Source organism: Rosa chinensis, chromosome 3, assembly GCF_002994745.2.
Source record: "Rosa chinensis cultivar Old Blush chromosome 3, RchiOBHm-V2, whole genome shotgun sequence".
Lineage (NCBI taxonomy): Eukaryota > Viridiplantae > Streptophyta > Magnoliopsida > Rosales > Rosaceae > Rosa > Rosa chinensis.
The window spans coordinates 34753998-34768798 of record NC_037090.1 but is presented as its reverse complement, the minus strand read 5'-3'; the positions used below and the strand labels follow the sequence as shown (position 1 = coordinate 34768798).

Here is a 14801-nt window from a genome sequence, read left to right as displayed (position 1 = left end):
AAAAAAACAAAAGAGCGGGGTGGGGTGTCGTTGAACCATTGCTCACGAAAAGAAGCGTGTGGTATATTAAAAATGGGATGTCAACTTCAATCTCAATACTACCGTATCAATATTAAAGGATTTAAAAACAAATATTAAAGGAAAATTGAAAGTTGACTATGTCTAAAAAATTATAGTGTTATTATTAATCCTCCCCAAATGATAGAATAGGTTGAAAAATGTTCAATACTTTATATATATATATATATATATATATATATATATATTTTATAAAAAATGAGATAGTAAACTGTCTTATAATTATGTAAGTGAGTTATAAATATACTCACCAATCTCAGTTACTTACTAACTACAAACTGATGAGAATTATGACTCGAATGTTACAAAAAGTGTTCGGCAGTTGGAATTGATCAATTGATTAATGGAAGAGGGGGTGTTGTTTAGATTACTTTTCTTTATCCAACTATGTATATAAGTATATGTTCATTGAAACATTACTCACAAAAAGAAGTGTGTAATTTATTAAAAATGTGGTGTCAACTTCAATATCAATACAACCGTATCAATATCAAATGATCTAAAAACAAATATTAAAGGAAAATTGAAAGTTGACTATAATCATAGTGTTATTATTAATCCTTCCCAAATGATAGAATAGGTTGAAAAATGTTCGACACATTTTTTATATTTTTTTTTAATCGAAAATGAGATAGTAAACCGTCTTATAATTATGTAAGTGAGTTATAAATACACTCACCTATCTCAGTTACCTACTAACTACAAACTGACAAGAATTATGACTCGAATGTTACAAAATTCCATTTTAGATCGCGAAAAGTGTTCGGCAGTTGGAATTGATCAATTGATTGATGGAAGTTAAGAAGATATTGTAAATTATTTCCAAAGGGTAAAAACATGAATTGGTTATTGGTCCATGTCCACGTATAGGAGCGATCGGAGTTGAATATCGTTAAAAATGGTAAAACAAATTGACTTGTACCATAGGCGTCGCATTCTCTTTTAGTTTATCTTTTAGAGATAAGGCCAACCTATTCTCCGGGCTTCTCTCTATATATTAATTTAATCCCATATCCCCCAATAACTCGCTCTTCTCACTATCAGCTAGCTAAGATATACTGAAATGGAGGAGCTGAAGCCAACCCCCGCCAACTCATCCCCGCTCAGCCCACTCGGCTTCCTAGACCGAGCCGCCACCGTCTACGGCGACTGCCCTTCTGTCATCTACGAACACACCACCTACACGTGGAGCCAGACCCACCGTCGATGCCTCCGCGTCGCTTCCTCCATCTCCTCCCTCGGCGTCCGACGCGGCCACGTCGTCTCCGTCCTCTCCCCCAACATCCCCGCCATGTACGAGCTCCACTTCGCCGTCCCCATGTCCGGCGCCGTCCTCAACACCATCAACACCCGCCTCGACACCCGCACCGTCTCCCTCCTCCTCCGCCACAGCCAATCCAAGCTCCTCTTCGTCGACCACACCCTCAGCTCCCTCGTCCTCGACGCCCTCCATCTCTTCCCTCCCAACACCCCCACCCCCCTCCTCGTCCTCATCGCCGACGATGATGCACCTGCACCTGCACCCCATCCCAACTCCGACTCATCCCCGTTCTGCGCCACGTACGAGGAAATGGTGGAGAGCGGCGATCCGGACTTCCAGTGGACCCTACCGGAAGACGAGTGGGACCCGATGACACTGAATTACACTTCCGGCACGACTTCCTCGCCCAAGGGAGTGGTCCACTGCCACAGAGGGCTCTTCATCATCACCGTCAACTCTCTCCTCGACTGGGCCGTACCCAGACAGCCCGTCTATCTCTGGACGCTTCCGATGTTCCACGCCAACGGCTGGAGCTACCCGTACGGGATCGCCGCCGTGGGAGGGACCAACGTCTGCGTCCGCAAATTCGACGCGCCTGTCATCTACGACTTGATCAGACGACACGGCGTCACTCACATGTGCGGTGCGCCGGTGGTCCTCAACATGCTGACCAATGTACCGAACAGCGAGCCTTTGAGGAACCCGGTCCAGATCATGACCGCCGGAGCTCCGCCGCCCGCCGCGGTTCTGTCTCGGACCGAGTCGCTGGGATTCGTGGTGAGCCACGGGTACGGGTTGACCGAGACGGCGGGGCTAGTGGTGTCGTGCGCGTGGAAGCCCGGGTGGAATAAGTTGCCCGCGACGGAGAGGGCGAGGCTGAAGTCGAGGCAGGGGGTGAGGACGGTGGCCATGACCCGGGTGGACGTGGTGGATCCGGATACGGGGTTGCCGGTTAAACGCGACGGTTCGTCGCTTGGGGAGGTGGTTTTCAGAGGCGGGTGTGTGATGTTGGGTTATCTGAAAGACCCAAAAGGCACGGCCAGTTGCATGAAAGACGGTTGGTTTTACACCGGCGACGTGGCGGTGATGCACCCGGACGGGTATCTGGAGATCAAGGACAGATCCAAGGACGTGATCATAAGCGGGGGAGAGAACTTGAGCAGCGTGGAGGTGGAGTCGGTACTCTACACCAACTCCGCGGTGAACGAGGCGGCCGTGGTGGCGAGGCCTGACGAGTTCTGGGGGAGACACCGTGCGCGTTTGTGAGCCTGAAAGATGACGTGGGGCGGAGGCCGACGGAGAAGGAGATGATAGAGTATTGCAGAGGAAAGCTGCCGAATTTCATGGTGCCGAAGACGGTGGTGTTTATTGAGGAGCTGCCGAAGACGTCGACGGGGAAAATTCAGAAGTTCGTGCTGAGAGAGATGGCCAAGGCCTTGGGGTCCACAAGGCTGAGTCGGATGTAAATTTCATTTCACTGAGACACATGCGAACACGAATGTATTGTCTTTTTTCGATTAGTACGAATGTGTATTGTCCATATTTGGATTATCAAAGTTGACGAAAGAGATCTGGGAATGCATCTCCTTATCTTGGATTATCAAATATTCTCCGGTTGTTATCCCGCTCCTCTACTTTGCTTTGGCATTTCGATTTAACATCGTTGTCTTGATTGTTTGTAGCATAACTAAATCTGACTTCATTTTCTAAAGTTATGGCCTTCATGGAAACAATGACTACACTCATTATTCCTCGAGTAGCTAGCATCTTATTTTGATGAGGTTCCAACTTTCCAGGCATAGAGCTTTGCTCTTCTCTGATAGTCTTAATTGGTCCTTGGTTTTGCAGGTTTGGTGAACTCCCGTATTGACGTTTATCTGTATGAATTCATTAATGAGCTTTTTGGTTTGTAGGACGGTGGTTTTCATCTGGTCAGTAAGTAATTGATCAAGGATATTATACTCAACCACTCTTAAATGTAAATTCAATGGTGGAAATAATTATTTTTAAGTTGAGTTATTTTATTCCACTGTTATATTTACATCCAATTCTGTTTTTCCAATTTCTAAATGAGATGATTTGGTGTTTAGGAATTAGGAGAAGAAAGCGAGCACGCTACTTTGATTTTATTGTTGTGTTAGATTTCTAATTTATCCAATAGCTTTCTCGCACTAGATTCGTTTCTACTTCTCAAATTGCTTAAAAGTTATCTCGTTTAGTTTGTAAAAGGAAAGTAATTGCGGTTCCAGGCAAGGAACTAATAGGGTGCTGGGATGTATTGCAGCACCCCCCTTTTTTTTTTTGAAGAAAAAAAATCTTATATATATACAAGTGATTCTATTCATACCTGCTCATTTGGTATAAACTTCTTCTTCCAAATTTTACTATTAAACTTCCAAATTTACCCCCATTATTTTACAACAGAATAGAAGAAAAAAAAAATATCTTTTAATTGACGAAAGCTTCTCAGTGGTGAAAAAGAATAGAATCATGCTTTCATGTACTAGAATTGGATCACCAAGTTGAGAACTATACTGAAAGCTCATAATTAATTAAAGGTCTTGTGTCGCTAGGAAAATGAAAATCTTTTGAAAGAAGAAAGAAGAAAGAAGAATACCAATTAAATATAAACAGAAGGCAAGAGAGAATATTTCTTCCTCTCCAAACTCTATATGTCCTGATCCTGTTTGTCTCTGTTTTTCATTGTACCTACAATATGATAACAACTATATAGAGTGGGTTAGCCTGGAGCAACACACTCTTGTTCCTATGAAAGCCATAATTGGGTTTAATATTTTGGAATTGAAAAACTGCATATCAAAGTTTTGGATAGGGTTTCCCTGGAGTTGAAATTTGGATCATTTATACAACAATTAGGTCAATTCCAAATTGGTGGAATCTGATGATCAATACCTCTGTGTCTTAGGAGATGGAAAGAGAGAAACAGGACCACAAAGGAGATGGAAAGATGAAGGGTTGTTTTTTTTTTTTTGTTTTTTTTTTTTTGTGTGGTAAAGGACATAAAAGGAATTAAATTTTTATAAAAATCAATAGAGGTCCACATGTCAACCGTAGAGGTATGAACAGAAGCTCTCTATATATTCAAGATGTACAAAAGCAACTCAAGCAAGTAAATACATAAATATAGAAGGAAGATTAGAGAAAAGCAGTATAGAAGCAACTATATATGAGTAAATGTATGCCAATACAAAAATATTAACATATTGGCATGAAAAAAAATCCAGGTATCTCCTCAAATGTCAGAACGTATATTTTGAAAGACGCTGACCCAGTTACACACAAAATTAAAAGAAGTTAAGCCCCAACTGCTAATTAATGAAAAATCAATCCAACTGGAATTTCCGATAAATCTTGATGCTACCGGCACCATACAGAGTAAATGTAGGAGACAAAGAAATTGTTTTGCGGTAGGAAGCCATTAAATTCATACGGACTCTCATAGAAGTCAAAGTACTCAACAAATAAGCTTTATATGAACTTAGAAAAACTTGACAGCATAAGGTAAAATTATGCCCGCTTAACTTAAATTTCTAGTTCCATCCTCGTTCGGTTCTTTTCCCATGGAATGAGAAATTGAAGTTCTCATGAATTTTTCATTCTGCTGTTTGTTGACATTAAGGAAGTTATCAGGAAAATTGTTAAGAATTCAAAATTACTACAAACAAAATGAATAATGAGAAATAAATGTAAGGAAAGATGGAGGGAAAATGAATCCCTCAGAGTATGGAAGGAACTACTTTCTCACGTATTTTCTTTTCCATTAGAAAAGTGTTTCTTTTTCTTTTGTAACCCAAAGACAACGTTAAATTGGATTTTCTTTCCTAATACTCAAATTTCACAAACCATATGGGGCCTAAGAGATGCCTAATGAAGGTAAGAGAAAGGTATGTTAGTATATAAATAGCTGCAGAATATTAGATATATTAGTGTTTTCTTTTACAGTTCTACTTGGGCATATTTTGCAATATGACTTTAACTTGTGTTCATGGAATCATGGCCAAGCGGAAATGTTGAGTTTTTATTTTAGATTCATGAGGCATGATGTGTTGTGGTTAGTTTATGTTTCTTGGGATGCATGGAATTCGAGTATATATAGTTTTTTTTTTTTGGCTTAACTTCGGAGTTCTGATGGGATCCGGTGCATTATTGCTGGTATGACCGCACTTTATGCTACTATGTGGGAAAGTGCGTGCTTTGCTTTTGATTGTGCGGCAATGTGCTTTAGCATTTATTAGTAGTAGACTTTCAAGCAAGTTTTTTTTAGTCTTGAGTCTTGGCCGAGCACTTTACAATTACAAGTGCTTTTGGAAGTCCAAAGTTGTGCATCATATGTTAATTTAGTGCTCTTTTTTACAATCACAATGATACATATATGTTATGAAGCTTAATAACGATACTTAATGTCTGTTGTTTCTCTAATTAATGAGTTGAAGAGATAGTTCCATTTAATTATCTGCAGCTTTGGAAGAGGTTGTAAAGAATTTTAGGATTATGAGATGTATGCTTGTCAGAGACAAGGAGACTGAACCTAATATGGAATAAGTTTTAAAGCTTCCGATCGAGACGTGTAAGTGTTAGCGTGAGTCATAGCTTAACATTAGGAATATAATATATTGTAATTATATCGTAGTTAGTACTTACCTTTTCTGTGTGTGGTAGAGAATAGAGACGTAAGTCAATTGTATTCCTGTAATCCTCTTTATATACCTCCACTGTGAGATGAATAAGATTATCAGTAAATTCATTCTTTTAACCTTGTTCTATTTGACTTGGTATCAGAGCAAAGATCCGCAAAGGACTTTGTCTTTTTTCTTCTTCAGTCTTCTCTCAATACGAGGAAGACAGTTGACTTGGAACCTTCTGTGGGTTAGACGACGTCGTTCTCCAACTGTTGGAAGACGTCATCCTTCTTCTCCGTCAACTTTATCATCTCACAGGGACTATTGGCTTCGCCTTCAGCCCAAGGCCGCCGTTGCTCCTCTAATCCAGTCGGCCTCGTCTTCAAGACCGCCGTCGCTCCTCTTACCGAGTTGGCTTCGTCTTCTGCTCGAGATCGCCGCCGCTCCTCTCATCAATCCAGATCGGCGCCATCCTCTCTTGATCCCACCCGACGTCGTTCTTGGCTACCAGCCCAGAATCGTCCTTTTCCTTGATCACCAGATCGGCGTCGACTTTCTCTATCCAGATCGGCGTCGACGTCTTCTGCAGTCAAGGTGACCCGACCCGTGCTACAAGGCGGGGCATACACAACGTGCGCGGCACCAGTTCGAGGTCCCGTCCGATCGCAGTCATCTTTTCAGAACAAGGTTCGTCAGTTCCCGGCGACACCCCAAAGCACCCAGATCGTCGGCTTCATCCTTTGGATCGTCGTCCTCATCCTTCGGGTCGTCGTCCTCATCCTTCGGGTTGCACTCAACTCGGTCAATTTGGTCAGCCCAGTCAACTCCCACAAGTCTCAAAAAAAAAAAAATCTATTATTATTTTTGGAGCCTTCTTTCTTCTTATTTCCACTGCATACTTTGGGATTTGTGTGTTTTTCTAATTGTATTATTGCAATGGGTGGTGGTGACAATGACGGTCAGAGTTCCAAGATCCATGAGGTCCAGAAGGTTGAGGATTCTGTCCCACAAGGCTGGAAACTGAACGGATACCCTAAAAAGAAGGGTTATCATCCTACAGCCTCTATAGCTGGTCGTGGTAAGATTGGTATGGTTTTAAAGGTTTCTAACTTTGTTGGTTATGATACATGGATTATTGATTCTGGTGCCTCCGATCATATGACTTATGATAAATCATATTTTACTGAATTGTCTTCCCCACCAGTGTCCTATGTAACCAATGCCAATGGTGAGGCTTTTCCTGTGTTAGGGTCAGGGTCAGTTCATATTACTCCTACTTTAGAACTTCATAATGTCTTATATGTGCCTGACTTATCTCATCATTTGATATCAATTCCTCAGTTGAATACTGAGTCTCAATGCTCCGTAACCTTTTATCCTATGTATGTGATTTTTCAGGATCTTCTCACCAGGGAGGTAATTGGTCGGGGGTATCTGAGGGGCAGGTTGTTCCATCTGGATCAGACATACGCAGGAGAGAAACCAGGAGCACTGTCCCGCGCTGCTTTGACTTCGAGTTCTGATAAGCTAAGTGAAATTTGGTTATGGCATCGCCGTTTAGGGCATCCCTCTTTTAGTCTCATGAGAAAAACCATGCCTACTTTGTTTATTGGTGTGGATGAGTCTGTCTTACATTGTGAAACATGTGTTTTGGCCAAAAGTCATCGTGCTACTTATTCTCCTAGTATTTCTAATAAGAGTGTTATTCCTTTTGAATTGATTCATTCTGATGTTTGGGGACCTTCTAGAGAGCCTACTATATCGGGTATGAGATATTTTGTGTTGTTTATTGATGATTGTACGAGATTGTCATGGGTTGCTCTTCTTAAAACCAAAGATGAAGTATTTCCAGCTTTTCAAACCTTTCGCACTCTTGTTCAAACCCAATACCATAGCACCATTAAAGTTCTTCGTTTGAACAATGGGGGAGAATATGTTAATCATGTTTTCCAAGAGTTTTTAAAAACCCATGGGATTGTTCACCAAACTACATGTCCACAAACACCAGAACAAAATGGAGTGTCCGAAAGGAAAAACCGTCATTTACTTGATATGGCTCGTGCCCTTCTTTTTAGTGCTCATATGCCTAAGTATCTTTGGGGTGATGCTGTTTATGCTTCCTCCCATCTTATCAATCGTCTTCCATCTAGTGTCCTTCAGGGAAAAATTCCCTTTGAGGTTCTTGCATCTCATGTCTCCTTACCTTCATTTCATAATCTTCCAGCTCGTGTCTTTGGTTGTGTTGCTTTTGTCCATGTTCCTAAAAATCAGAGGTCTAAGTTGGATGCTCGATCACTTAAGTGTGTGTTTGTTGGCTACGGAGGTTATCAGAAAGGGTACAAGTGCTATCATCCACCTACCAGAAAGTACTATGTCACTATGGATGTTACTTTCTTTGAAGACATGAGTTATTTTTCCTCTTCAGATACAGCTCTTCAGGGGGAGAATTCATTTTTTGAAGAGCTGTATCATGGAGAGGGGGAGGAATCAGAAGGAGGAGAAGAAGTCACACAGGCAGGAGGTATTTTGACGGATCCAGTTAAGAACATCAGCTCGTCACCTCCAGAAGCAGAAGCTGTAGACATCCAGCACCAGTTTCAATCACTGAAACTACTGAAAATGAAGTTGAAGATACAACTGCCCCTCCTGCCATCACTTCTACCCCTGACCCACAACTTCCTGGTACTGAAGATCACCTATTTGAGGTATGTCCACCCACTGGTACTAGCAGTAGTGAGTCTAATGTTGAGCAATATGTGTTACCAAATAGGACCACTCGAGGTCAATCAGCCAAAAGATATGAACCTACTCTTACTGCCAAATCAAAATACCCAGTAGCCAATTATATGTCCACTAGGAGGTTGTCTAAGTCATATGAATCATTTGTGAATCAAATATCTACTGTATCAGTACCTAACAGAGTGCAGGATGCATTGGGGGATCCAAAGTGGAGGAAGAGATGGAGGCGTTGCAGAAGAACAATACTTGGCAACTTGTGCCTTCACCACAAGGCAAGAAGGCTGTAGGTTGTCGTTGGGTGTTTATCATGAAACATAATGCAGATTGATCAGTGAATCGGTACAAAGCACGCCTTGTAGCAAAGGGGTTTACTCAGACGTATGGTATAGACTACGATGAAACGTTTGCTCCTGTTGCCAAGATGAACACTATTCGGGTTTTGCTCTCGTTTGCTGCTAGTTTAAACTGGCCACTCAGACAGTTTGATGTCAAGAATGCATTTCTTCATGGTGAGTTAGCTGAGGAAGTTTACATGAGCCTTCCACCTGGGTATGTAGTTACTTCTCCTGGTGATTTTGTATGCAAATTGAGAAAGTCTTTGTATGGTCTCAAACAGTCGCCTCGTGCTTGGTTTGGGAGATTTTCACAGTTCATGCGGAAGGTTGGTTACAAACAGAGCAACTCAGATCATACCTTGTTCCTCAAGCATCAACAAGGGAAGGTAACAGCTTTAATTATTTATGTGGATGATATGGTAATCACCGGCAATGATACTGTTGAGATGGATAGACTACAGAGACAGCTAGCCTCTGAATTTGAGATGAAGGATTTGGGTGAACTTAAGTACTTCTTAGGAATTGAGGTGGCCAGGGGGAGAGAAGGGATCTACTTGTGCCAGAGGAAGTACGTTCTTGACTTGCTAACAGAGACAGGTTTGTTGGATTGCAGACCTATTGATACTCCTATTGAGCAGAATCATTGTTTGGCAGAGTATCCAGATCAGGTGCCTACTGATCGAGCTCGCTATCAGAGGTTAGTTGGGCGCTTGATTTATTTGGCTCATACTAGACCAGATGTTGCATATGCAGTGAGTGTGGTGAGTCAGTTCATGCATAACCCGAGTGAGAGTCACATGGATGCTGTTATGAGAATTTTAAAGTATCTGAAGTCAACTCCAGGAAGGGGAGTATTGTTTTCTAAACATAACAACATCCTTGAGGTTTGTGGCTTTACAGATGCAGATTGGGCTGGAGATATTACAGACAGAAGGTCGACATCAGGTTACTTTACCTTTATGGGAGGTAATTTGGTTACATGGAAAAGTAAGAAACAGAAAGTTGTGGCACGATCTAGTGCTGAGGCTGAATATAGAGGTATGGCTCACGGAGTGTGTGAATTGTTGTGGCTGAGGAATCTGTTACGTGATCTGGGTTTCAAACTCAAAAGTACTATGCAGTTGTATTGTGACAACAAGGAAGCCATTGACATATCACAGAATCCAGTACAACATGATCGTACTAAGCATGTGGAGGTTGATCGTCACTTTATAAAGGAGAAGCTAGATGCCAAAACTATGAGCTTTCCTTTTGTTCCAACTGAAGAGCAACTTGCAGATATACTTACCAAAGGAGTTTCCAGGAAGGTGTTTTATGACTCACTAAGCAAGTTGGGCATGGTTGATGTGTATGCGCCAACTTGAGGGGGAGTGTTAGCGTGAGTCATAGCTTAACATTAGGAATAGAATATATTGTAATTATATCGTAGTTAGTACTTACCTTTTCTGTGTGTGGTAGAGAATAGAGACGTAAGTCAATTGTATTCCTGTAATCCTCTTTATATACCTCCACTATGAGATGAATAAGATTATCAGTAAATTCATTCTTTTAACCTTGTTCTATTTGACTGTAAGGAGGATGTTCTTGTTCTACTAGTTCACAAGTTATAGTGGGATTGAAAGTACGTATGGTCGTTGATAAATGGAATGTGGATTTGGAAGCTTGCTCTCATTTATGAAAGGAATAATGGTTCTGTTAATGCAAGGAAATGATATTGATTTTGGTTCCTTTTGGATCAACATCTATCAGTACTCACCGCGACAATGACAGGACCCGCCCTAAATTTCACCATGAAATCCGAAGTGGACATGCGGGGCAACTTTAAGGAAAATTCTATCAAAAATTTAGCGGAATATATTCTAAAAGTGGACTACCCAAACATGTGATAAATAACTAAAATAAGGTACAAGTAGGTTAAACCTATAACCTACAACAATAATGAATGTGGTGGACACTATGCCTCAATGCCTACACACGCCCGACCCGAACTACTCTGCAGACTGGGCACGAAAAACCGAAAGCCCTGGGAAAAGCATTTGAAAATTATTAGAGTGAGTAGACGAAAAATAAATGAATAATTAAAAAGGAAAAAAAAAAAAAGGCAAGGTGAATGCTTTCCCAATTTTTAATCTCTTAAAAACCAAGCATGTAGTGCAAATGCAAATTCAATGAAAATACTTTCAATCATTTTCTGATACTGAAATCTCAAACATGCTGTAACTCATCTTTAAATCATTTCAAAACCTCATATAATGAAATATCTCAAAATCATTCCAAAAATCTCAGAAATCTTAATTATACTGTAAACCATCTAAAAAACTGTTTCAAATCCTCACATGATAGAATATCTCAAAATCATTTCATGAATCTCATAATCTCATTTAAAATTCTCACATCATTCACAATCTCATTTAAAATTCTCACATTAGAAAATAGGCGATGACTATAAAGTACTACTGACTAGTCATCTTATGCCACCTGGAGGGTACTGCCGACTAGGTGACTCATCTGAGGGTACTGCTAACCGGAATATGAGAAGGCGATGGCTAGAAGGTACTGCCGACTAGATGAAGCATCAGATAGTAATGCCGACAAGTATACTATGAGGCGATAGCTATAAGGTACTGCTGACCAGATGACGCATTGAAGGGTAATGTCGGCTGGTATACTATAAGGCGATGGCTAGAGGGTACTACCGACTATCAATCTCATACCATGTAGAGGGTACTGTAGACTAGACTATTACCTGGAGCGTACCACCGATCATGTAATGCATGCATGCGCTAACATCACAATCTTTCATAATTTTCCTCCTCAAATACATAATTCTGAACTCATAAATTCTCATAATATTTAAATCTCTATTTTTCGAAAGAAATCCTCAATAACTCTATAATTGAAATATGGGCAGAAACTCTAAGGATACTCATAACTCAAAAATAAACTCAAAGCCGATACTAACATTCTAAAAAGAATATTAATATCAAATCTGGACCATTATCAAATCAATACATAACATCTCAACTAAGTCATCAAAAACATAAATTCTAAAAAATCATACGTAAATCGGAAAATTAATATCAAGTCTCAAACATTATCAACTTATACCAATACAGAAATTTAATAATTGAAAATATAATGCTGCATGCATATATAATTTGAAAAGCAAATGTCCAATCGTTGAATTACGGCTATGATGGTCGACCGACGAATTTCTCCTCGAGCTTGATCTACAGTCTGACATGTTGTAATTACATATCTCTCAACCCAAGGGAGAGACATGTCAATGTCAAACTTTTTTTGCATATAAATAATTTCATGTCAAACAAAATGTTTAATTAAAGCAATCAATGTAAACTTACATTTCAGAAAGACAAACCATCACTCACTGTTATTCTTTTAACCAACTTATCCACATCAATTTTCGGAATCTTCTTCCATTTTTCCACATTTAGTGGGGCATGGTTTCGAACTATGAAACCAATTTCATTGGCCAACATTTCAGCATATGAGCCTGTAGGCCTGCCATTTTGTTCGATCAGAGTGACATGTATTTTAGCATTCAATTGAGAAAGCACCTTATCTGCATTCACTCATCTTGTCTTTCCCCTCACCTTTTTTGTTGGACCTTTTAATATTCTATATACCTGTAGAAGGGTCTTGATTACTGGCTGATATCACATTATCATTTCGCTCTTCAGTTGTAACATTTATCAATAGCTGATCATTAGCAGTTTGATGCTGAAGACGTGAACTAATTCTGACCCCTGTCATTATACATATGATTCAGGTATACCCTTCTAATTTGCAATTCATGAAAACAAAATTGCATTTCGCTCTCTTTTCCCTATACTTCTTAGTACATAAATAATTGAAGTGATACAAATTGAATTTAAGAAAACTGCAATACTACTTACCAGTAGTAGTTCGTTCTGTAGTGGTACCAATAGCAGAATTGAGTCCATCTTCTACAGAATTTTCACATGGCTGATCAGTAGTTTGCACACGAGAGCGTTTACTCATTGCACTACCTGTTACTACACACACATGTTAAATTAATCAATATGAGTCAAATACATAAGTTAAATCTAACTTTCTGTAAATATTGTTGTAGCAAAACAAAAATTGAAGAATTACCTGAAATAGAACGGGATCCATTTGGGCATGGCTGATCAGTAGTTTGCACACGAGAGAGTTTACTCGGTGCATTACCTGTTGTTATACATACATGTTAAATTAAATTATTAATTAATCAATCAGCTAAATGAATTATAAACTTATAAAAAAAACAAAATACAATACGTACCAATAGTAGGCTTTTGGATGTTAGACACATTGAAATGGCGCATCTTGTGACTACTATTATAAAAAAATGCAAAATCAACAAATAACAAACTTCTCTATTAAAAAAGAAAAAAAAATCTATAACGATAGATAAGAAAGCAGTAGCTAGCCAAAGAGGCATTAATAAACCTCAAATAAATATAAATAGAATAATTACCACTACAATTTGTCATTATAAATCTCAATCCCAAAACGTCACACATTATAATAAGGTTTAGTCCACACAAAAAAAATGAATAACAAAAAATTAATATATTATAAACTAATCACTATCCTCATAGCCTGAAATGATTTCTTCTTCATCACCGTATTTAATATCATCATCTTCTTCTTTTTTAATATCATTGCTTATGAAATTATCGCTCCTACCATCGTTCATCCATTCATTGTTCACAATATTTGAAGCAATAACCTCCGGTTCAATATCGTCCAAATGGAATTCAGGAGTTTCAAGACCCACTTCTTGAACAAACCACTGAATATCATTAAACTCATCTTGTTGATAAGCATCATTTTCCACAGGATCGACACCATCCTCATCTACCTCTTCATTGGCATCCTCAACCTCTGGAACATCTCACACATGTCTCAATTGCACCTTTTGTACGACTTTCCAGTTAGAACCCAACTTATAATCATCAAGATAAAATACTTGTTATGCTTCCATAGCAAGTATGAAGGGTTCATCATCATACCAAGTAGGCTTGTATTAATGCTAGTAAGATTATAATCATATTGTATCATTCTCCTCCTTTCGTCCCTACTTGATTCGTCGGTGTTGAACCATTTACACTTAAATAAGAAGACCTGATTCATATCTAAGTACGTTAACTTCACAATACTTAGCAAAACACCATAATAATCATGACTTCCACCAGTGAAAACTCCGGGAACATATATCCCACTATTTTGTGTGGTTCGATGATCGTCAAGATCTTTTGTATGAAATCAAACTCCATCAACAATACAACTAGTGTATGTATGAACACATAAATTCGGTTTACAAGCCAAAGAATAAAGCTTATCAGTTGCATCCACCAATCCACTTTCTCTCATGTTTTTTTTTTTGAGAAAAAAGAGATAACTTCATTCATTTATCCATGGCTAAAAGGCACGTACATCAAATGTTGTCTTACACCAAAATCATAAATGGTATAAGCTATCAAACAAAGGACAGGTGACCCTCACTGCTAACACATGCGCTCACTTATTGAGCCTACATATAAGAGATCAACTCCTCACTACAAGCCTCTCTTTGAAAAGTAAACCTAGTCGCCTAGAGACCGTAATTGGTATACAACTAGAGAGAACTAAGAAGCAATTAGTAAAAGATTCAATTTCAAGTACTAGGCAAGGAGACCCGGGAACCAAAAGCTTCCCATTGCCCAAATCTCTAGAATCCTC

General features: G+C 39.5%; 1 protein-coding gene across 1 annotated transcript; it reads left to right on the top strand.

Moving 5' to 3' along the window:
* The first annotated feature begins 1080 nt into the window (after nt 1-1080).
* LOC112192935 (probable acyl-activating enzyme 5, peroxisomal) lies at nt 1081-2960 on the top strand. The gene is given in 2 exon segments (XM_024332880.2): nt 1081-2582; nt 2585-2960. Coding segments are annotated over 2 exon segments (1662 nt in total). The 5' UTR covers nt 1081-1141; the 3' UTR covers nt 2806-2960.
* The last annotated feature ends 11841 nt before the right edge of the window (nt 2961-14801 follow it).